Source organism: Synchiropus splendidus, chromosome 8 (assembly GCF_027744825.2).
Source record: "Synchiropus splendidus isolate RoL2022-P1 chromosome 8, RoL_Sspl_1.0, whole genome shotgun sequence".
Taxonomy (NCBI): Eukaryota; Metazoa; Chordata; class Actinopteri; order Syngnathiformes; family Callionymidae; genus Synchiropus; species Synchiropus splendidus.
This window is the reverse complement of record NC_071341.1, coordinates 7153551-7178703: the sequence shown is the minus strand read 5'-3', so window position 1 is coordinate 7178703 and position 25153 is coordinate 7153551. Positions and strand designations below refer to the sequence as shown.

At 40.1% G+C, this 25153-nt stretch overlaps 1 protein-coding gene across 2 annotated transcripts in view; it reads left to right on the top strand.

Moving 5' to 3' along the window:
• zgc:153039 (uncharacterized protein LOC767698 homolog) overlaps positions 1-25153 on the top strand; it is a 60534-nt gene that overhangs the window by 18119 nt on the left and 17262 nt on the right. For both annotated transcript variants that reach the window (XM_053873700.1, XM_053873701.1), the window contains exons 7-9: positions 6224-6381; positions 10470-10552; positions 16849-16973. In XM_053873700.1, coding sequence (XP_053729675.1) covers positions 6224-6381; positions 10470-10552; positions 16849-16973 — 366 coding nt within the window. The remainder of the gene's footprint in view (positions 1-6223; positions 6382-10469; positions 10553-16848; positions 16974-25153) is intronic.

Sequence of the window (25153 nt, the reverse complement as noted above, 5' to 3'; positions counted from 1 at the left end):
AACCAATCCGGTCTCTGCTGAAACAAGTAGCACCAGACGGACATCCTGAACACAGGCTGCCAGCCTATCACATGGCACAAACAACCATCCCCATCATTACGTGACTATTTAGAGTACCCTCGCACTCTCAGCGTATTTTTGGACTCAAACCAATGTACCGAAGCAAACCCACAAACTTGCGTGTCACGCTGTTATTGTTGTAGTGCTTGAGATCAGTCTCAGTCTCAAGCGGAAACTCTATGGTCTTGGCCTTGTGTGAGATCTACACCTGGTCTTGTCTCAGCTCAGCTGGATTGTTTGTCAGGACCACCACAGTGGCTGTGATTTTATTTTATTTTTCATCAGAAATGTGTAAGATTCCCAATTGAATTACCCACAATGGAGTCTTTTGTTTTGAGAAACTGCCACCTGATTGGCTCCTGCTGTATGTGTACACAAGCGCCATACGTGTGCTCTATGATTGAACTTCATGCGTGCACATGTGTGTTTAAGCATATCTATCCTATGAGGTCCAATTTTGGGGAAAACACCTCCTCATGGGTACCTTATGTCTTCATGGGGCCATGTTGCCAGACCCCACAAGGTTAAGCCTCAATTTGAGGATGAAGACTTCAAAACAACAAGGTGATAACGATAAGGTTAAGTTTGGTTCAGAGTCCTCACTAAGGTGAGCCATTTGTTTTGGATGATTAGGTTAAGAGTGAGGAAAGCTTTATGTCAATGAGCGGACTCCAAAAAGATGGTGCGACAAACCTGCATGTGTGTACGTGTGGGCATACTTGTGAGTCCTAAGTCTTCTTTTGAGGACATTTTGCTTTTTGAGGACTCTTTGGCCTGTCCTCACTGGGTTTAGAGGGTTAATACTTCAATAGAAGTAGTTTATTATGATTAGTTTATGTTTGTTATGAGTCCTGTCAAATATTGTGTGACAAATCTAAGTGAGTGTTTCTGAACCTTCTATCACAATTTACATTGAAACCTTTCAGCTTTTAATTTTGCCAAGATTGGATTCATGGAGCCTCTTCACTCATGGAAAAATGAAGAGAGAGATAGTAAGAAATATGTTGTTTTTTCCCCACAGTATGTTATGTATTCACTTTGGTCTTGTCTGGGTCTCAGGTAAGGTGGTCTTGACTGGCTACACTACTGCGACACACACTACCACTGCTGCAATTCTGTCACTACTGTTTCAGATGGCCCAAGGCTTATTTTGTCGAATACCAAGTACTTTGACACCATTTTAGCACCCATCCCTGATCCAGTAGCAAAAAAAAAAGAGCATGGTTTTCAGTGCTACAATTCGAAGCATAAATCCTTGTACCTGAAGTCATTAACGCAGAGACCGTATGATTCATGAAAACGTCACGTTGGTGTCATTTCAACACCAATGCACATTTGCTGATGCGATCCTTTCCATCATGTTGTCGAGCTATTGTTTTACAAAACTATTAAAAATAATTCAGTCGAGCTCGCTTTAGTGCAGGGTGACAGGTCCATTTATCACAATGGCCACAGCCCCTAATTTCTTTTGACTCAATCCCCTCGCACGTTATTCCGCTGTAGTTAATGCTTATTTGAGCGCTAATTCATCCATCCCACGTTTATATGTGTTCCCACGTCACATTGTTCTCAATTTCACTCATTAATTTAGAAGTCAGCCTCACTTGAATTTATGAACGTACGCTTGCAGGGACCCTAATGGAGTTCAGCAAAAGCAATGACTACAACAAAACAAAAGCATTTATAAAATGTATATTAGACATAATTCAATAATTTGTGTGTTGGGGCAAATTTTATGTGAATTTACACCAAGAAAGTGAGTTCAAAAGGCCCATTTACGCTCCAAGTTTCATCCGTATCCATATGCGAGCGGCACCTTCTGTCCGTGCTCTGTGTTCATTTTGTGCGTATTTCTACGTGCGTTCCCAAAGCCTATACATATGGACTAAACAGAGCAGTACCACTGTAAACCGTGAGAGCAGTGTTGCTGTTACTACCTGATACCTCGCTCTAATGACACATGAAGAAGACACAACAGTGGCAGAAATTCTCCGTCCTTCCGCGTACAATGTTTCGTCACAGTTTGTTTTGTTGTCGTCATCAACTTTTGACTCTGGGCTGCTCCCCCTAGTGGATATATACATATACAGCAATACCAAGGCAATTAAATCATGAAAATGGTTGTATCGTTTGAAACAGTTGGATACAATTCTGTACGTAAAGAAAGCATAAATGGGCCTTTATCCTAAATGGACTCTCTCTACTGATGGGCTTCTGAGGCGAGTCTTTTTTAGAACCCACTATCTCTAAAATCATTGGGTTTGAACTACCACTTCAAAGTAACCTCACATCAGTTTAAAAACAAGAGCTCCACCTACTGGCCTCTGAAAATGAAGACATTGTTTCATGAAGCCTTGTCAACCCATCACTCCCTTCATCTAATACCGATACACAACAAAGACCTAATAAAATTAAGTTATCAGATTCATTTCTAAAATACATGACCAAGTTGTGAGCTATTGATCACTTTTATAGTCTCACATTGTTTCTGCACTGATGTAGAATGTATGCAGACAGTAAAGTCAGCTCAGTATGTTGACCAATTTTTCACAGTTTCCCTTATTCATACCTATTTAATTCCCAGGATGAAGTGCCTTCAAGTCCCAACATGAGAGCAGAAACAACAACGTCTTCTTCATTTGACTTTTCCATTAGCACATTCTGAAGCAGGGGAAAAGGCAAGCATGGAAAATATATATATGTATATTAAAGTGTAGTAGAGATTCATAGGTTGGAACAACCTTTGCATCTCTTGAGAGTGTTTGTATTGACGTTTGGGACCATCATGTCTCTATTGCTGGGACACGAACGCCGGCATAATGATGCAGTCACTACATCGTGATGTGCCCTGTAAGCTAGAGCCATCTCTCTAACCATCTCCGATCCCATTTCAGCGTTTATTGGAGATTCAGAAGTCTTTTTACATGGGAGCTCATTAAACTAGACGATCCTGAGTTTCCATAATGAGCAGCAACTGTCATAAGCAAAGAGCATTGAGATCACGACAGACTGTTTCCTGTTTATGCTATGATACAGTCAAACTCCTAGTGGCAGCACAACTTGAAATTAACCAATCCATTATGTAAGAGATCCATATGGCTGGATGAGGACGTTAATATGGATGAAGGCATGTGATAAACTGGTGTACAAATAAGTCGGCTGAGAGACCAGTCGATCTCTGTTAGTGGCTCAGCTTTGTTTCCTCCTCTTCTGAAGAAGACCGGCTTTAATCTGTCACTCAGTGCTGCGTTGGTTTGGGCTGCTCTTTATTTGAATGGCAGAGCTCATTTCAGCTGCATGATCTGATCAATAATTACTTTCCAGACTACACACACACACACACACACACACGTGCACAGACTTTTCTGTTCTATAGTAATGAATGCACAGTTTTGAAAGGAACACCATTTCAAGGCATATTTGCTTTACAGATTGTTGCCCATTCAAAGACGTTCGCTCACGCACGTGCACACACCACGCATTATCTGCCACTAAGTTCTTTTTTTTCATGATGTTTTCTGAGAGCTGTTTTGAAAATGTCAAGCTTTTCAAGATTTATTTAGCTCCATCTGCACGTCAAAGAAATTAATAATCAGCCCATTCATTTTGACCTAAATCATCTCGCTTGCTTTTGCTTTGTGAGGAGCAGGAATAAGGATTCACCTTAAGGTGTCATGGGATGTAGGTGTTGAAATATATAAATGTACTAGTTTGGAAAAAAACTGAAGCAATGAAATTAACCGACCTTTGACTCGCAAAACTAAACACAAAACTATTTTTTGATTAATTTACATTTGGAAGTTACATTTGGTAACTTAACATTTACTGTGCCATTAATGGTGCGGCTACATGATCCACTTCTAGTGACGTCACAAAGGCTTGTTTCTGGTCCTCATGTTGATTCACTCAGACCCAGATTTACACTTATTTAACATTGTATTTCGACAGAATCAACTTTGTTCAGAATACGTGACCATTTGAGCCTGCATGTTCATGCTTTGTTCCATAAGCGTATCGGTGACACTTCATTATTATTATTGTCATTATTGAGTTTTGAATTGAAAATTCATCCAAGAATGGGATTTTGAGCCGTAGTCACTCGCTCTCCTCTCTGCAGTGTTACTGGTGGTAACAATTTGTGTTTGTATCACCAGTAATTTGCAAAAAAATAAAAAAATAAATAAAGCATGGAAGTCCTAAATTGGTTCTACCAACTGATCAACCACAAGATTTATTGGTGGCATGATAATTTAAACTTAAATAGACAACAACCTAGTGATGTAGCCAAGCCTTGTTAAGACATATTTTAAGGTCCTGGTTGTGTGTTCTGGTAACATCTTTACTTTCCATGACTTAATAAACAACCACACATACTAAGGGGCAACAGTACCTTGAATAAACAAAAGGTAAAACACAGTGCTATACCGGCAGTTTTTCTGAACATAGAGACTTGATGCCCTGGTGCAGTTTGTGGGGTTAACTGGACACCTGTTTGCCTGCGAAGAACCAGTTCATGCTGAATACAGAACCATCAGATGCAGCTACTGAAAAGGATGGGGACAAATTACATTTGTAGTTGCCACTATGTTAAAGATATTTTGGCCCCTACTGGTACCAGACCGGCTCAAGCCAGTTCTGTAACCGAATGAAAGGAGTGTAAAATTTGTATGTCTATGGCACTATATTTGAGTTTCATTTTTTGTCACACTTCTGAAAGAGTTTTTTTTTGGTGTCAGTATCCTGAGTTTGGTGGTATTTTTCATTTTCCTATTTATTTGAGACTTGGACAAGCATTGTGTTTGCCAGTTACCTCACTGTCTCTTGCCTTTCTAAAAAATAAGCAGAAAAATATGCATAACTCATAAGGTAAACAGGATTACAATATTTGAGGCTCCTGTTAAAATGATGTAGTTGCACAACCTCGGAAGGTTTCCCATTACAGTCACTGCTTTTTGCACAAAAAATACGTGTGATTCTGATGTAATAAGTGTCATGATAAGCTGGTTTGTTTATGACAGCCAAACTTGTTCCTTTTCCAAGCAAGCTTTGTTAGACTTTAATATGCGACCAATGGACTCAATATGTTTTTCGTCGAATGATTATGTCGGAGACTTTGATTAAAGCAGCGCTTCATAAACTTTACTGCTACCCTCATGCTGCATGTACGAACACATAGATAAAGTCGTTGGCATTTCCTAATTTCCAGGGTGACGTTCACTTCTCTGTTCATAAGCGCGGAAGTGTGCTTTCAATCATGTGTGTTTGTGAGCCTCTGGAGTGCAGCAGGAAATAATAGTGTGCTCAGATCCTTGGCTGAAGTGAACAATGCTTAATAGGGGCCATGATAATAAGTAATAAAATCTGTGGACCAGAACAAAAACGTGATGAGACCTTTAATTACAGACGCAAAAAGGGGAAAAAGACACTGCATTGAAGGTGAAATGAGAGGGGTTTTGGAGAAAGAACATAGAACGATACCTGGAGTTTAAACTCGTATTAAGGAATGTGGCGTCAAAGCAAAGAAATGAATAGAAGCTCTGGGTGTGTTTTGGAGGGGCCTGTGTTTACCTTTCATCTTTGGAATATTGAATAAAGGTGAGGGTCCTGTAGCAATCATCCACACAGACTCTGCGGTTTCCGCGCTCTGCAATTCCTTCTTACTGACAGCAGCGGCTGCTTTGTCAAATATTTTCTCTTCTGCAGGCGTCTTGTGCTTCAATTTAGACGCTGCAGCACGGAAATCATCACCTTCACTTCAGACTTGTTCTATTATCATGCGTCCTCAGTCCGCGAGTACAAATGAGGTAGCATCGACACACTGTCTGGCTTATTTCCAAATTCTTTAACATGTATAATATGATCATGAGGTCTAACTATGAGCGCATTAGTGAAGTGGGATTTTTTTTTTCAATGCATAATTATCAAAGGTCCTTTAGGAGCTTTTTTTTTTGTCAACGGTGAGTAGCACAAAAACCCTTTCCATGTTACGTTTGGTGTGAATGTACTTGTAATTGCGCTCTTTAAGAATCAATAAACTCTTATATTCGAGATTGTATTAAATGTTTTCCACAACATTAAAACGTCAGAAAACTTATTTCCTGTTAACATTGCTCTGTTTTTGTACTGTTGCTTACAATTGCTAACCAAATATTTCCCTCTCCAGCATACTGCTCCAGAGAGACTACAGTTTTCTCCGTGATATCAACATCTGGAACCCCTTTGTTACAATTGGGGTTTACTCCTCCACTCTGTGTGCTGCCATGAGCAACCTGATCGGGGCGTCCCGGATCCTCTACGCCTTGGCCCGAGACGACCTGTTTGGTAGGTAGTTGCCTTTCTGGTCAGCTTTTGGTGTGGACTCAACAAATCATCATCAACAAATGCCGATGGAGTCCATCAAATATTTACAAGTAACATCCGATTTATGCCCGGGATCAGTTCCGACCAACTGGTCGTAAGTCAGATTCGACGTAAGTTGAATGCCATTCAAATTAGCCGATGCAAGGGTTATAGGTGCTACTGTAGTGGTAGATGGCTGTGTGAGAGTGAGATGCTGGGATACTGTGCTGCTGTAACTGTCGTACCCGTTGCTGGGCTGCTCCGTGCTGCGGTGCCAGACGTTGAATAAAAAAAAAATAAGCATCTGCTGGTATCTGCTGGGTGTGGTCGTACATACGGGTGGACTTCGTAAGTCGGATGTTACTTGTATAGTGTTCCTATTATGGAAAAATAGTGGTGTGCAATGAAATTGGTTTGGCTACGTTCATCAGTATTTTGGTGTGCATATCTATAAATCTAAAATCGCATCAGAGGGTGGATGCCACATTACATAGATGCACGTCTGTCTGTGACTGCAGGATTGGAAACTTAACTACAAATGAAAATGAATCTTTCTCAACAATTGCATTGCTCCTCCATAGCTGTCATCCTATTCTCCCTGACAGTGAACTATGGATTAGTTTTTCATCCAAGAAACTGCAGGTGATGGGTCCAATGTTGCACTAGTGGGCGGACCAAGATTCCGGCTGTTCACATTATTAACTTAACTGGTATTGAGAGAAATATATACGTTTATTCGTTTTATTAGGATCTTTTGAGATTATTGATTTGTTGGTAAGAGCACTATAAATGGCTTTGTTATTTACTTTGATATTTCGAACGGGATCACAATGAAACGCATTCATTTGAAAAATAAACGCACCAGAGACATATACCAGACGTGACCAGCAACCTTGTGAATCAGGTGGCTGTGCTTTAACCACTATACCACTGCTAAGTCAGGTGCCTTGATGCTCAATTGAGCATTACAGCCATAGCACAGTTTTGAATAGACTCGGATCGGATCTGTGATCCTTCATGTCCTGCAAAATGACACTACGCTGTTGCTCTGCAATTGGGTGGGAGGCCCCGGCGAGGATAGGTTCGCCCACGGAGTAATTCAGCCAAGGACTGTCTCTGTCTGTAGTTTCTTTATAAGAACATCCTCACTATAGCATGCATACCTTCATGTTCTTGAACTGCCGGCTTGTCGTGTGAGTGTGTCCTTAATTTTGAACAACTCTCGGTTTCGTGTCTGTTGAGAGTTTGTCGTCATAAATGAGTGTTCTTGGACACATTTATTTCTTTAGCTCTGCAGTGGATGATTCTTCCTCCCGTAAGCTCATTTATGTATGTCTGAGTGCTTGCCAGTCGAGATGAATGGTCTTATTAGTGTAAGTTCCACTGCCCAGTGATCAGAGGGAGAATTAAAAGTTATGTCCAATGAAGGAATTCATGTGATCTTCGGCAGGATCATTTCCGTCTTATATACTGTGTTTGTTCAAAAAAAAGTTTATCTGTTTATATGCAGATAACTTGTGTTATGTGTTGTGTGATATGTGTGCCAGTTTATTTTGTGAAAGTCCATAATGATAGTGAATATGAAACTTGTGTGCGTCACTCAGTGTTTGGATGTGGATCAGTATGTTGATGGATGCCCAATTTTGAAAATATAATGGCTGAATCCATGATATGGTCATATTTTCAGTGCTTTTGGTGTCATTGTTAAGAGACTGAATTATTTTATTTTTCTTCAGTTTTTAAGTGATCAATATAAATGGTTGTTGAAGTATTCATAATCATGTTTCTATATGAACCTTGAGTGAGTTCATATTAATTTAAACTAGGGCTCAGACCTTTGCTGATTCATTTCACTAAATTAGTTACAGACAAAACATACTCAATCGAAGATAACACAGATTAGTTTGAGATCAACTTTCTTTCACACATTACAAGATGTGTTGTCATAACTGAAATGTCCATGATGATGGAGACTAAATGAGATTGCGCTCATGGGTGTAAAATTAAAAACAAACCTTCAGGATAGAAGCATGGAAATTGCTGTTCTGTTCATTTCATGTTGCAAAGAGTTTGCACATCACTGGGGCACATCCACCCTAATGTTTAAGCTCAACTGTGCAGACTCAACTTATGTTTTATTATTATGGTGGCAAATATCGAAATGCAATTAATCATTATTATAAAACCGCCTGTCTGTAGTTTAAAGCCTTTGAATTAATTGGAAAACATATGTGTGGGCCAACTCTTTTGTAATCAACTTGAAACTTTTTTAAAAATGATGATGAAGTATAGATTGGGCTGCTTTTATTCTTCCATCACTGGGGAAATTTCGGAATGTGGTATTGTATCTGGTAATAGAAAATACTGTAAAAGAAAAGCTCCTACCCCGACAGAAATCCGTTGAGAAAAAGAAGGTGTTGATTTAACATGTTCTCAGGGTCAGGGCGAGTGAGCAGTGTAAGCTTTCTTATTGGAGTGTGTGAGTTTATGCTTGTATGTTTGCAATGGTTCTGAGCAAGAAAGGGCCAGATGTAGATAGAGAATGTGTGAGTGCGTGAGAAAGGTCAGTGCGACATGGATTTGATGTACCATTGTCAACTCATTCATTTCTCCTCGACATGTACAGTAACTACTACAGTAAATTTATCATTTACTACTGTTAAATATGCTTGTGTTTGAGTTACAAAAATGAAAAAAATATATTGTCACGTCACATGGCTTGTGCTGGTTGCTAGGGAATCCAACTCCTTATTGTGTCTGCGTACATGATGTCCTGTCCTTTTTCCTCACTGGTTGATTTCTTTTCACCAGCTCCTCAAACAAAGCTTGGCTGGCCTAATTATATTTATTTTTGGCTGCTTTCATCTTAGCTGGCCTTTCACAGCCAAGATAATTGGTAGCTGATTTAAAATATCTTCTCTCAGAAACAATAAAAAGGTGTTTTTTTATCATCAGTCTGTGTTTAAAGTAAGGAATTATAATGAATCTGTTTGACCAAAACAACACCGAGAAACTACTTAGCAATGATTTATTAGCTATATCCACAAGTAAACAAACACACTGACAATAGCTACAATATTTTTAATTATGTACAGTTTGGTACTGAACATTTTGGGTTTTCAACATAGTTTGTCTCGTAATAATTTCTTATATTTTACTGCTACAAATCAAATTATGTGACTGTAAGGCAGTGGTAATACTAATGGACTGCAGTGTCTCACAGTCTGTGTCTAATAAGCCCAGAACACTGAACCGAACTTTTTCAAGACCACTTGCCTAATTAAAACTACAAACCTGTCAAATTATCCCCCAAAACCGTAATACACTACCGCCAGCTTTAGGAAACAGCTTGTACTTGTGGGGATTCAAGAATATTCATTAAAAATAAAGAGTTTGAGAAAAGGGTGGCGGCTGAACACAAACTCTTTTGACAGCCGTGCCAAGCCTGGAACAAGCACTTCAAATACTATCATTAAGGATTGAATTCCTTCCTTCCTTTCTGTCTCTTTTTAGATCTTTCGGTGTATGTGCTTATCATAAAAAATACAAAAATGTTCAAATATGTATTGCAATGTTTACGTCCCATTACTTATTTATGTGTTTGAATGTGTCTGTGTGAGGCATTTGTTCAGAATCGGCCACTTGTCTGACTGGCGCAATTCTCTTTGCATTCTTATTCCTTTGTGTTCGTCCATTGAAAGCGCTGTGCCTTATCTCTTGTTTGCTCAGATCATTTTGTTCCTCCAACGTATTTATGTTGATCACTTTTTTTGTCTTACCCGTCACTCCACTCAAGAGGGAGGAAAGCTAGCCCTTTTGGTCAACTTTTGGGCAATAAACGTGTGGGCTTTAGGGCAAAACATTGTAAATTCACTTCTAAATGTGAACGGTATTACTGTTGAAATATCATTATCAGTTACTGATCTTTAATTTGATCCTGAATTCCACATTCTGAAAGGCAGATTGTTATTGTTGTGCATCAATTTTAATACCTTGGAATCTAAAAAAGGCATTTAACTGAATAGCAATTTAACTTTTTATCTGCAATATTATTCTTTGACTCTTTACAGGCAAAGTCTTGTCCCCGGCGAAAAAGACCTCTCAGAGCGGTAATCCATGGGTGTCAGTGCTTATTTCCTGGTTCCTTGTGCAGGTGAGTAGAATGTTATCGATCCAAAAGAACTAAAACCTGATTATGTCGCATTAAAAATTCATTTAAAAAGTCCTCCAGTCAAAAGATGTGGATTGGGTTGGGTTGAAGAATAGGAATGGTAATGGAGCTATTCACTGAAGAGAGTGGAAGACAAAGATGGAGGCCGTACTTCAGGGAACCAAGGAAGAGAGTTGGGCTGGGAAGATACGCATTCTGATACGTGGGTGCAGATTTTAGTTATATCACGATTTTGTTTTTTTAATTTGAAATTAAAATATTAATTTGAAAACAAACAATGATTTGTGTTGTGCTGTCCATGGTAGTATTTGTGTAGTTATGTAGAGCGTTTTTCACTTTTTAGAAATTTATAAAGCAATGTTTTGGGGGCTAAATTGTTTCAGCGGTTGAGAGACTGCTTTATTACAGACCAAATTGCAGATGCGACTCCGTGGCAGCTCGGTTAAATAACCAATATCCAACTACTCTCCCCGAGGTTTTACAGCCCAGGACGACCATCGATCGATCAATACATATTATGAATGCTGTCCGTGGTGTGTTTGCGAAATGGCACTGTGGGGTGGCAGTTGGCTGCCCGATGCTAGCATCAGCTATGAGACTCCAGCAACAAGTCCTTAGTGTACATTTGACTATAGCTGGTGTTTTCTCCAGGAAGACTGTCCCCTGTCATAATGTGGGAAAAAAATAGATTCAGGGCAAAAATATTAACATATTTAAGAATCGATTTATTCCCCAGCCCTACAAGAGAGTGAGAACAGTTAGAGGTCAAATTGAGGCAATATGGTGGATCAGGTAGTTGAGGAAGTGAGGGCAACTCTGAAGTGAATGGAGTGTGGGAATGCATTTGGCCAAGATTGCATCACAGTCGAAGTGCGGAAGGATTTAGGAGAGAGCACAGTGAACTTTCTGACCAGAATGTTCTACGAAACTGAGGGGATGAGAGGATGCCTGTCGATTGAATGATATATATCTGAGGGACAGCTCATGTGGAAAAGTTTAGAGACAGAGTTTGGGTGGAGCGACGAGAAATGGGACGTGGTGGTTGAAGAATGTTAAGGAATGGCAAAAGAGGTTGACAACCATTGAGATTCATGGACGAGGTAATGAAGAGAATAGGTGCAAGTAGGGAGGATGATCGGAATATTTTTAGGTCCGTACAGCAACAAACATTTTCTGCACATGTATTTCACAACAATATTTTATCATCAATATCCTCCTACTGGAGTTTTCAGGTCCTTCTTGATTCAGTACTCTGTGAGTTTGGACTGTAAGTTTTCCCTGAACAGTGAGCGATGTTAGATGGTTAAACAAAAAGGGACAAAGTTAATGTGACAGTGGGCTTTTTCAATTGGTTCTGTCTTCAACAAAAGAGATTTGTGTGGGATAGAAGACAGTGCAGAGGATCTGGTGGATATTGGCGGAAGGGGTGGAAGTTGGCGAGTCGGGCAGGGAGGATCGTGGCAGTAAAAAGGCCTGACTCTCCCATCAGACTGTTATCAGAGGTGAGTGTTAAAGGCAAGATGGCATCTCATTATTTACCCTGTATCCTTTCTCTTTTGAACTCATTTGCTGCCGCCTGCCCACAACTCTCCAGTGGAGGAGGAGCAGTTAGAATGAGATCGTTGGCGGCTCCAAGATCATCGACTCGGCTGCCTTTTCTTAGGCCGTCACTTCTCTTGCCAGTGGAATAATTCACTGATGACAAGAGTCCGATTGTAATCGCGCCTCAAACACTCTGGTACGTTGCGGCAATGTGAGGAGGCGGATGAAGGTGTTTGTCTGACATTGGACTTTTATGTAAATCAAACACAAGCAGGCTTCAACCGGTGGGAAAAAATATGCAGGAAAAAGTGTAAGAGGTAATTATTTGGAAAAGAGCACCAACAAAATACCAACAAAATCATGTATATACACACAAGAACCGTCTCAGACATGCTTGTATTGTGTGTGGGCATTTTCAGGGCTCATTTTAGGCATGTTTGAAGCGGTATTGGATCTTGGAGGGGCAATACTTGAAGGACAAAACTCGTTCACTGTAATGAATAAACGTCCCTTCCCTGCTTGTCTCGAAATCATCCCTTCACAACAACATATGGACTACAGAATGACTATTCAGTATTCAGCTTATTGTTATTGGCAATACAAAGACAACATTTGTTCACTCAGAAAGTTGAATATGTTGCGGTTGACCACAGATCTACTAAAGTAGTGTCACACGTTCCTAGTCACTCCCTCTTGTACCCCTGTGTTTCTGCAACAGGAACATCCCGACTCAAAGCTTAGCACTCTCCAACAAACACAGAAATGAGCAAACTCTTAATTTCTCAAGATGATCAGATCTCTGGATCAAAATGATGAACTTTAAATCTCACCACATTCATACAATGCACACGTCACTACACAGTAGCTTTACTTATATGAGGACCTTATGTCCCTAGGGACTCGTTGCTATGCAGCTCAATCTAGTAAAACGGAAGCAAATTTTGATTCTTTACAATTACTGATGCCATTTTTTATTTTTTATACAAAAAATACATTTGAAAGTGTGATATTGAGCAATGGAGAATAAAAAAATAATATGCCCTTCATATACCTCCTTAACTACGATACGCTCTCACCAAGTTCTCCCTGTTCATGAGATGGGATAGCATAAAAATGAACCTTGCACCTCACAGTTTTCGAATTATGACTGTGAACGCTGTTGACATTTTGTTAATAGTTATTAAAAACTGGTGAGAGAGAGTCAGGACTTGTAGGAGGCCTTTTCAAGATAGGGCTTCCACAAAAAGTTTGGGGGTTCCAAAATACGTGTCCCTGGTTATTGTTCATCATATGATCCCAGCTGATGAATCTGTTTTTTTGTAATGATTCAAGACAATGTGCACAATTTGTGTTTCCTTACGGAGTCATAGTTTAGGACGTACTGCACTGACAAGCAAACCTGATAACCTGGAAACAGATTAGTTGAACACAATTGTATTCCTCAATATGGTGCTCCATATTTTTTATTTTCTGCCAGGAAATCTGCCACTGCTGTTTAAATGGGGAAAGCATCTGTTTTAAAGTACTTAGTTAGCCCGCTCTTCTGTGACTCGTTGACACTCTCACACCAGCACCCAGATTCATAAACTCACCTTTACACACAATCAGTTTTGACAGCTATGTCCCTTGCTGGCTTATTTCACTCCAAATGGCTCATTAATGGTCTGCTTTAGCTGGCTCCCAGGGGAGCGCCGGAGAAACACACGCTGACTTTGACTGCCAGAGGTCAGAGATTCGGCTTCTTCTCCCCTCTACTTCTATCTTTCCCTGTTCCATCTCCTTGCCCCATCATTGCTCCCCTGTCAGATGGTCTTTCTCTTGCCGAGTGTCTGTCAGCTGTAGCATGAGAAAGCACCGAGCCTCCCTTGAATCTGTTTTCACTCGCGCCTCATACATAGTGAGTAATCACAGCACTGCCATAATGTTACTCCCCTCTATAAATGTCATCCTGACACCCTCAAACAAAATGGGTTTCGGCTGCCGTGGAGTTAAGTTAAACACTGAGTAATTGGTAAGAGGCTTCCTTTGTACAGTCTGTTTGTATTGCTATTTTGAGCAGCCACAAATAGAAAAGGCAGACAATGAATCATGCAATGAAAACGAGTAGATAATTATGTTCCCAGCCTAAAAGACTGGCTTGTTTTCCTCTTTGTGATCAAATGAAAAGCTGTCTGGAAAATATATTTGAAGAGGCGAAAGGCAGTTGTTTCTGTTCCTCATTTGAAAAAAAGTAGACGGAAATAGGTTACAATGATTTGCATGTCTCACAAGTTATATTATGCCGAGTTGTCTGCATGTCATCCGTCCCTTGCCTGGAACGAACCCCAAACAAAAGGGCCAACAAAAATGTGAAAAAGGATTAAGGCCATCGGAAGATGGGTTAGATGGGAAACACCAAAGCTGCAGTGCAGTGTGAATCTTATAGGGATGAACTGTATATTAGTCTAGATACAAATGTGAATGCATATGAAGCAATTTACTTTACAATTATATATATATTTCAGCTGACTCCCCTGGGTGTGATGGAACTGAGGTTCTTCTCTGAGCTCCCCCAGGTCGCTCTGTGAATTCTCTGTACAATGTTTTGGCTGCAAAAGGTCTCAACCTCGAGCTGACAGTCATGAGGATCAGCTCCTCCCAGTGTTCCTGCGAGAATTCTTGGTTGAGAAGCCCAACTGTTTCGGACATGTACCGTTTTATTCATCTGATATCCTGATAATGGTAATTAAAATGTTAAATCCAAAATTGTGCCGCTTGTGGAAATCCCATTTTTAATCTTGTCTCATTAGAGAATGTAGTCGATCGTAACAACTTAATAACCTGTCATAATTATAGAACTTTCTTTCTCAGTTATCAAAACAGGATGACAAGTCCCTCTTATCTTACAACTGTAGCGTCTTAATTAATGCTGGACCTCATCCACGTGCGACGATGGAAATTCATGAATTTCTAGGGATTGTTTGATTTCAAATCTCTCTCCATCCCTCTCACTATGGATGCCAGACGATGGTGTTAGATTGCCAACTGAGATGATCATATTCAGCCGTAATTATCTCTGCGGGGGATCTTGGGGAAAATCCTCTCTTTTGTAGTGGTCCTTGAGCTTTGCGCGATGTACTTGAATTATGTTCATGATTTGGGTCTTTTTGCTGTCAACTCATTGGTTTCCACTCAACCAGTTGTCTGTTGACTGGCTATCTAAGGCAGCTACAAGTTGTGTCAGATATTTCCGATGCAGAAATATATCTTGTGTCTTCCAAGCTGGATATGTGAACGTTGAAACAACCTCCCCCCCCAAAAAAAATCCTGAAGTAAAATATCTCATTCAGTTATTTCATGGATGGCTGTGTCCTACATCCCATCTCCAAAAGAAATGCCACTCAAGTGAATCTCTTCAATCAGATAGTTTTCCTCTATCCTTTCAACTGAAGGCATTGATTTTTGACACTTCACCTTTTGGTCATAATCCAGAGATCAATGCCATGATTGTGAGGGGTGGACCAAACACGGCCAGATAGAAGTGCGTCTCTACTTCTGCCATGGCTGTTATTTTCACCAATGCTTCTCACATCTAGAATCCCTGAGTCTTCTCCATCTATTCACTGACAGCCTTGGTTCATTAAAGTTCTCCACGCGTCTCCCCCAATGTATTGAAGCCTCCTTCACAAGTACAAATCAGAAAGGGCCACAAAAAATTCTGTCAACAAGTCAAAGGCCCTTCATTGAGGCTAGTCGGGCAACATGCTGTACTACAACACTCACAACACAACACAACAGACAGGAAATCTGTTTCCAATTAGAAATCTACATCGCAGCTCCTGGCTTACTTGGGTGTTTGTGCTAGTTGGAGGGAGAATAAATGCAATTTCAGTGCATTCCTCTTTGAATCTCCACTTTTCTTACCGCTTTGAACTTGGAAAATGTCATTTTCGTGCTACACAGCTAGCTAAGTGTGAATGTTCACACATTTTTAAAGGTGCCATTTATTCCACATTACGAATACCTTTTGACTGTTAAATAAAATGGACAAAAAGTGCCACTGTAACTTTATGGAGTAATGAATTACCAAACTGAGATGATAGTTTAAACTTTGTACTCCAGGTACTTACAAATAGTAATAACATAGCAAATTAACTTTCACTCCTGGACTTGTCATTCAGTTTTTTCTGAATTTGATTTAAAAGAAACAGCCATCCTCAGGGCTCATTTATGAACCGTATCTATGCATAGTAGCATCATTGGGTATTTATAAAATGCATGACTGCATGAGAATTTGCACACCTGTATGGCAACTACTGCCTTCTCTAACCATTTTCAAGCTACAACCTTATGAAATTGTGATATAAAAGTGGAATATTTCATTGAAAAAAACATTCAACATTCTACATATGTCACCAAGTTGCTGCTGCACACTGCCCCATGACTTGTAATGTATTTTACTAAATATGATTTCATGTCTGTGTTAATTATGGGGTGAATGTTGTATTTGCTGCTGGTAATTCATGTTCTCCTATGTAGTCGAATATTAATTGCCGAATGTCCTGGCTGGTTGGTGTGTCATGTCGAATTTATTCACTTGACAATGGCAGACAAGTAAACAAGATTTATCACTACAAAACGGTGTTATACGGCTCACGGTTATGTTAATGAGTGGTTGGTTACAGTGGATAAACTGCCACTTTGCTTCTGTCTGCATTGATGGCTGCTAATTCATTCCCTGCCTTTATTCTCTCCAGCTGGTTCTGTTTTCGGGGACGCTCAACACCATAGCCAGCATTGTGACCATTTTCTTCCTGTTGGTGTATGCTGCTGTAGATTTGGCTTGCCTGGCTTTGGAATGGGCATCAGCACCTAACTTCAGGTAAGCTTTTGTCTGAATACTCATCCTCAGCCCCTTTATTTCCATATGTCAGTATCCCATGCCAGGAGCACATTGTCAGAACCAATTGGTCCGTAATGGGTCAGAAATAATGCTCACATATTATTAATCCTGTCCTGGCAGTTTTTTTGGCATTTTCACATGATGATGAATGTAGGAACTAACAATATGATCTTTGTTAAATGTGTTTTTTTTCAACCGCAGAGACACTTTCTGTGTATACTGAAATGCTGCATTCAATTTCACTCTCCTCAAACTCCCTTTGCTTGCCTTTTCATGTCATTGTTGTTTATGTTTTGCTGTTGTTCCATCCAGCTGGTAAACAACCGTCCTCTTCCACGCTGAGTAGTAATGAAAACACATAAACCCTGACCGGTTTGAAGCCCCATATCAGAGAGGGACAGACAGTAAAAGTGTGTGCCTGTGTGTTCGGACTTAACTCAGTGATGAAAAAGGGCGTGTTGATGCATTGAAATTTAAAATCTCAATGATGTGGGTTGGCATCAGTTTTTTGTATTCAATAGAAATATGCTCTTAAAGCCAGACATCAAACTAATGAAAAGCATTGTGAAAGTTATGTCTTATTTTCTGCATGATGCGCTTGTAATGGTTTTATTTTATGAATGCATCTTTTCAAAGTCGCGCACAGTTTTCACCGCACACCTGATTAAACCGCTGGCCAGGGTCTCAGACTCGTTCACAACATGGACGCTAGAAACACTTATTTGTTATGTGGGGAAGACGCTGCTTAAACACCATACATCACTTTCTTGTTATGACAGATTGCCTCCAGTGCTGTGTTTTGTTATTTCTATGCGGTCACCATTGGTTATTAGTCTCAGGATGGGAATCCAGCTTTCACAGCGAGGATATTTGTTGCTTCCTACATCACTTAATCAGGACAAACCGCACAATGCAACTCTGAGGAAGCGATACTAGTTGTCTTCCAATAAAATAATTTTCTGTTTTCCTAATGCTGCGCGTGTGCATTTTGATGAAAGAATTCCTGATGAAAATAAGTATGAAGATCCGAAGATCTAAAATCTTAGATTGGGGAACTTGCATGTAGTTACAAGCAAGTAGCGATGGGCTGATGATGCCTCATGAAACAGTGTCCTCAGTTACACTGCTCTGTAGGTGGCACTCTTAAACATGATGTGCCGTTTTCATCGAAATTGTTGTTCAAATTCTAAGGTTTCTAGAGCTGAGAGCGCCATTTTGTAGCCTTTGAAAAATAGGACAATGTTTCATGAAGTCCCACAAGCCCATCACTACTTGCATGGGTTATTTATCTTCTCCCCCATTCACCTTTTGAAAGTCTAATTTGCTAACCCAACTGTGGCGGTGTTACATGCGTTAATATTAGTGAATACAAATCAGCCACACCATTCACTCAGAACAACATTCAGTCACATTCATGAGCATAAGTCAAGGTTTCCTCTCAGCACTGCCTCCGTTAGTGCTCCAGGTTTACACTATCACTTAGGCCCCATTTTCCATTCACTCTTGCCCAACTGCAGGGCTCACCTCCTGCGCTTCATCAAACGTCAGCGTTGCAGAAGAGAGAGGCTGGTAAGGGATGCTATGTTCAGGTGCTGTGCACTGTGTTGCTCTATGTCATAAACATCCAAAGTCTTGGCATCGTGTTTAATGATAGTAAGATAGAGTGTCGACATTATAGAGCAGTAAGCTGTGATTGATGAAGTTCACTGCAATTGACTTCAGCATCTACAACTCTCTAGACATTAAATACATTAAACAGTACTTTGGGTTTTTGGCATGTTCAGCGTTAAAAGCTGTGTGGAAAACTCACTGTGGAGAACCAGCTTCGATGAGAACCTGAACCGTGTACTGTGTATTTTTCTGCTAGTAGCCCTCTCAAAACTATTTGCTTTTATATGAATTATTAGGGATGTCCTGAAACTGATACCTGAATTGGTACATTGCTGTCCTTGTACTGGTCCCATACACGCTCAGGACAGCTCGAATGCCGATTCATTCGCAGGTTTTTGCATTCACACAGTTGAGTGTCGTAGACAGGCAGGGGATCCACTTCAAATCGACAAGGACTGCAGCTCAGTGCTGTGTGCAACCTGACACCAAGCTGAGTGCGCTAGTCATTGTACTTTTAATTGTATGAGGTTGCAGACGCTTCTTCGATCAGCTGATTATTTATGCAAGAGAAACGACTCAGATACTGGAGGATGTTTTTTTCATGATCGTAGTTTTAAACATGTTTAATTCAAGACTACGCTCAGTAATGACGTCAGCAGTTAGAGAGACCCTGATTTTATCAGATGATGCGCGCCAAAACTGGTATTATGATGATGGTATTATTATTGTATTAGTACTTGGTATTGGCAAGTACTCAGATGTCAGTACTTGTATGCTGTTGGCAAAAAAGTGGTATCAGGACAACCCTATAAATACTCAACATGGATACATGGAAAAGTCCTGCGGTCTGAAAGGTATCTGTAGTGGAATATACATGCAATATTAATGGTGAGAGAATCTGTTGGTGATGATATAAGTAATGCATAGTGCCCTCGGAGGTGTCCGTTGCTTCCTTGTTCACAGTTGTTTGCTATCTAATGCCTTGTTATCACTGCTGGCAAGAGGCGCCAGACTCAAAAGTTAGCAGCAAAACTTTCCCGACTGCTGATCTCTGGTCACCCTGCAGAGGGACCCAGGGTCCTGTAGCTGATAAGAATGGCCTTTTGGTCTGCTTCTTCATCCCCAGAGTTCCTTATTTTGTTCATGTTGCTGTGCCACATGTTTGTATATTTGTGGTTCCTCGCTATTTTCGGCTTGTACTTACTGCTGCATTCGCTTAGCTCCCCGTCTGGCTCTCTCCCACGTCTCTTTCCAGGCGAAAAAGAATTAAAAGCCGTTTAGCACAGCCTCTCCCTGGAGAACTGCTCGGTAATTAGCATAACTAATTTAGCAGAAATATTTTCCCTTTCCCTTAAATAAGGTGTTGTGTAGCGGAGGGTTGTAAATTATGATGTGGCGTAAAAGATGTCTGCTTGTACGATTTGTTTTTGTGTGTGTACATATCCAGAAGTGAGGTGTGTAATTGGTATTTCTGCTCAGGATTTTTGATGTTTGAGCGCATTTATCCAATTTTGTGGCTTATATTTGTGTGTAATCTGGGTGTGTTTCTGTAGCAGGTATTTTTTTGGCTTCCTCTTTATCAGCAGTGTCTGCAGCCCGGTGTACTGTTTCCTCTCGGGCTGCTGCGCGTCCTGCTGCTGATGCTGCGCTGACACAGGCCACTTGTTCTGTACAGCTTTCACCCGCTTGAGTGGGCACATGAACTCAGATGTACACAAGTGCATGGAGTGGATTGAGGAGCCAACTGTGTGCACTATAGTGGCATTAAGGGATTTTGAAAGAATTGTATCACAAAGAAGAGTTGGCTTCTCGTGAGCCGAGTGTGATAGTTTTCTGATCAGGCCTGCCAATAAACATGAAAACTGAGCAATTGAAGTAACTAGAAAAGCACATAGGCATTGCTGAGGTGCTCATTTCACTTTAGTTTACAAAGCCTAACACACATTCAAGTCAGTTACAAACCCCGTGGTTCAAGAATTATGTTGGATCGCAGCAAAAAACAAAAACTGACTTGAAGAGTCCTTTCTGGTCGAGGGTCAAGCAGTGTGTCCTACTGACTGCTACTGAATGAATAGTTGCATATTTTTTCAACCAGTTGCCTGAAAGAAGTTTTACCTTAGTCTCTCGATTGTAGGCTGTAATATACAGCATGGTTTTTTTTGTTTGATGACAGCGATTTAGGAAAGTGAACAAGTCAATTGCTGAAATTTGTGGACACACCTGAATGTAAGCCACGCCCACTAAATTTAGGCGGAAAATGCATTTTGCACCGCGACATTGGTCGATATGAAATGAACAGGCAGAGGTGCAGCGGTGCAGTCTAAGCCGTAGAAAGCTCAGTGATTTCTTTGTACCGGCTTAAAAATGTGCGAGAATACATAGCATCACTGAATACATGTTGAAAACGAAATGATTAAGACAAACTTGGTGATGTTCTGAACACGCATAATGCTGCCAATATAATTTTACTCATCGCCTCAGAATAATGACATTACCAGAGTTTTATATGCATGAAAGTGCTCAATGCAATGCAATCATTTTTGTGAAGTGTTCAAGTAAAACTTAATGATGTTTCATGTCAACATACACAGAAAATTAGTGTTCATAGATGTTTCTTTGAATAGAAGGTGGAAAGTTTGCTTTGGCTCACCAACAATTGAAAACAAAATAAGCTCCAAGCAGCCACGTACAAGTTAAAATACTAGGTATATGGGTAGACATAAAAATGGTGGCAATTAAAATGAAGATAAAAGTAAAAATGTAAATTGAGCAGCTTCGTCTGTTGCTTGGTCACTTCATCATGTTTAGAAGGCTGATGGCATTTGGAATGAAAGATTTTTTCGAAGGTGCCTTTGGCTAGCGGTAGTCTTTATCACCAAGAGTTGAGAGTTACTGTGGAGTTGATGGGAACTGTCTGCCACAATCGCCCCAGATTTTCTCATGGTCCTTTCAACATAAGACTGAGTTGCTTTAGAGGTTTTCCTAGAATATTGCTTTCTATTGACACTATCCAGTGTAATATGTTCTTGCACTTAACTGTGAAGTGACCAACCCACCCAGAGAGGTGAAATGCCAAGACACTCTCGATGTTTGTGTGGTGTACGCAAGTTCGAGAAAGTTTTGGGATGACACCAAATCAGCTCAATCTTCTGTGGAGATTGAGTTCCTGAGAACATTTCTTGAAAATAAAATAGTGTTTGGAGTAAATCTCAGCTTGCACCGAGACATTTTAAAGTTTCAGCTGGTTGACCATCCTGCTTTTGGCAGATAAACAACTCCTTTGTTTTTGACGTGTTGATCACAGGCTGACTATTAAGACAGCAAGGTTCAAGAGCCTTAATGTGGCTATGATGGGAGGCTCCACCAGAGGGGTCTGTTTTCAGCAACAGACCAACGTGTGATCAAAAATGTTTTCAGACTTTTTTGCAAGAAAAGTATCTTTCTTTTTTAAAGGGGTTTTCTTTGGTCTCTTTGTCAGTGAATGCTAAAAATAGTTGTTTAGGTGCTATGAGTTCCACAGGGGACTGTACCGGCTACTGTAGAATTGCCAAGGATTGAAAGGTAAAATGGAGCCCAGTCTGCAGCTCTATTTTTTCATCCCAGTTGAAACTATTTTTAGGAGAAATAAATTAAATTCATTGTGGCTGCACTGGTCATGCTATATCAAAGATTGGCAGCTCATTTTCTTTTATTATGCTGTATATTGTAGATCCATTTCCTCTTGGTGAAATGTTGGTAGTATACATCATTTGGTCAGGCTGAAAGTTTTGGACTCTCAAGACTGAAAGAAGCATCAATATGTGATTTGTGAGGCCAAATAGACTGCAATAACAACAGTGGTCATGTGACTGGTAGAATATCCCTAGGAGTGGGCCAACTATTCCACAAAGGGTTTTCGTTCCAACCAATCAAGAGGACCTTTTCACCCATCAGGTGTCTGCGCCCTTTGAGAATTGACCAAATGACCAGAACATATACAGACATTTTGGAAAATAGACTAGGTGAAACATTCTGAGAGGAAATAAAAGGAGGAAATCTTCCCGTTGAGTGGAGCTCTCATCACTGCAAGATAAAACAGAAGATCCAAGAGTACTGAGTGAGGTTGTTGATAAAAACACAACCTCAAAGATCTCAATGGCCGGTTGTGAGGACTCTACTCAGAGGATTGGCCATTTGCCCATCGAGGGTGTCAGACAAAGCCCCATTCCTGTACAACTGCAATAGAAAGTGGTGTAAGTCAAGGTTCTCAAGGCAGCCTGGCTGGTGTGAAACATCACTGTGAATGACCAGGCCAGAAAAACATTTGACCACAATTACCCACAAAAGCTTTAGTATGACGGGAAGAATCGAGTGGCAATGAGGAAGAGGATACTGGAATTCACGACTAAGGCACACATTTTCCTCCCTGCAAAGTGCAAAGATGGTTGTGTGGTGATCTACAAAACCTGCATCACCAAAGGATGCGAGCAGTGAGGAGTATGACTGGCTGAGAGTTAGATGTTCTGAAACTTTCTGAAGTCAAGGAAGTGTGACAATAACAGTCAAAAAGATTCATGTGATCAGCATCTCTAATGCTTGTGTCTACTCTTGAGTTTACTCATGGGACTCTGGAAATGAAATTGGACTGCAATATGAGACATTTAACCCCCCCTCGGTAAAGAAAATAAAAAAGGGGCAGAAAATCGGCAGAACGGTTCTTCTCTGTGCTCCTTTTAGATTCCTCAGATCTAGTTGATGATGAAAGAATTGTTGTTGTTTGTATGTTTGATGTGGGATTGAAATAAACATCCATTCATTTAGATGATGGTGGCTTAAGTATATATATATATATATAGTATATTTTTAATTATTATTTTTTATTATTTTATATAAATACTTTGACCTTGCAAAGAGCATTTTCTGTGTGTGTGCCTGCTAAATTCCCTGCCTTCACTTTGACATGTAGTTTGGCTAAAGGCCATCCTCCATTTTTTTTTTTTTTTAATACATCCTACGACTTTATTGGTGGCAATTATTTCTAGACTTTTGCTGCATCAGCTCAATGACATCAGCAATGGAGAAAGGGTGAAGGCGAGGTGATTGGAGGGAAGGACCGTGGCGGCTGGCGACAGAGGGACCAGAGAGACAAAAGAGGGTGGAAGAGCCGACTGGCTTGAGAGCTTTCACTGTAATTACTCCTCCTCTTCACTGAGATGAAGAAAGGAATAGGATAGGAGAAGTCTAGGAGTCACTGATGCGCAGTGTGGCAGTGAAACAGATAGAAAAGAAGGATTTGAAGAAGGAGCATTGCTTTGGAACATATTTCTAATATATATAAGGTCTTTAATATTCTTTTGAATGTCGTCTGTCGATGCTTTTTAAGAGTAAATCTGCAATTGACGCTGATGGAAATGTTGCACTCTCAGATGAGGTGACATGAATGAGCAGGTTACAAAGCATTCATGCTGCAACTCAGACGACAAATGTTCAAGGTTTAAGGAGAGCATGTATAATGAATGGCGATATGATTATACATTATGAAGTCTTCTTCTATTCCACCTTGTCCTTCATGGGGTGCTGATTTAAGATCTGAACGTATATGACAAACCATTCGCACAGTTACACAAATATTTGTATTGCAACTAATCACATTTTTAAGATGGTCTCTGAGTCACCTTTCAAAGGATCTTTTCTGTCCAGCTATTTTCTTACTTTAAAAGTAGAAAGTAGACAGTTTAATTTTCCACCTTTATCTTCACTACACACAAAGTTTCAATTTGAAGTTTTAAAAATCTACCCATTAATGTATACACGAGTAACTGTGTAGACATCTGACTGGGAGAGCTTTAATTTATGTATCTTAAATCACCCTTAACATGACGTCGGATTGTGTTTCACTCTTGTTTAATAGCTTAAAATCTGTCCTCTGTGTCTCTGTCTGACCTACATGTACAATTACAGCTGGAACTATTTAAATAGTTATTCCTTCTGCTGGACCGAGACAGTGCAGGAAATTGGGGTCAAGTCACATGATACCTGGAAATCTGGCCTGTCTCCTTCCATGGCTTCATTTGTCTATTTTGTCAGGTGTCAAATATTCAATATGATAAAAGACCAGGAGTCAAATTGTGATCACGCTTTCTGTCATCGTTTGTATTTAATCGTGTGAATTTGAATAGTATGTGTTAATTTCCAATGTTGACTTGTTTGTTGACTTAAAATTGACTTTGAAGTTCATCTGCTTACTTCTTCTGTCCAACCATTCCATGAAGCAGACAAGCACTTAGCAAGAAGATAAAGAAAGGAAACTTCGAGAAAGCGTAGTACTGGAGATTGCAAATGAGTGCATTACAAAAGGTGTTTACAAGTGTGCACTCATTTTAGCATAACTTTAAATGGAAAAACATGTTCAGGGGACAACATGCTGGCAAACATTGCAAGTGTGAGTTAAAAAAGTAAGTCACATAGACAAACAACATTATATGTGAATCACGGACACATTGAAAATTTACATTTTTGGTGGGATCTTGTGTTGATTTCTCCATAAGTCATAATGTCTTTACAGGCAC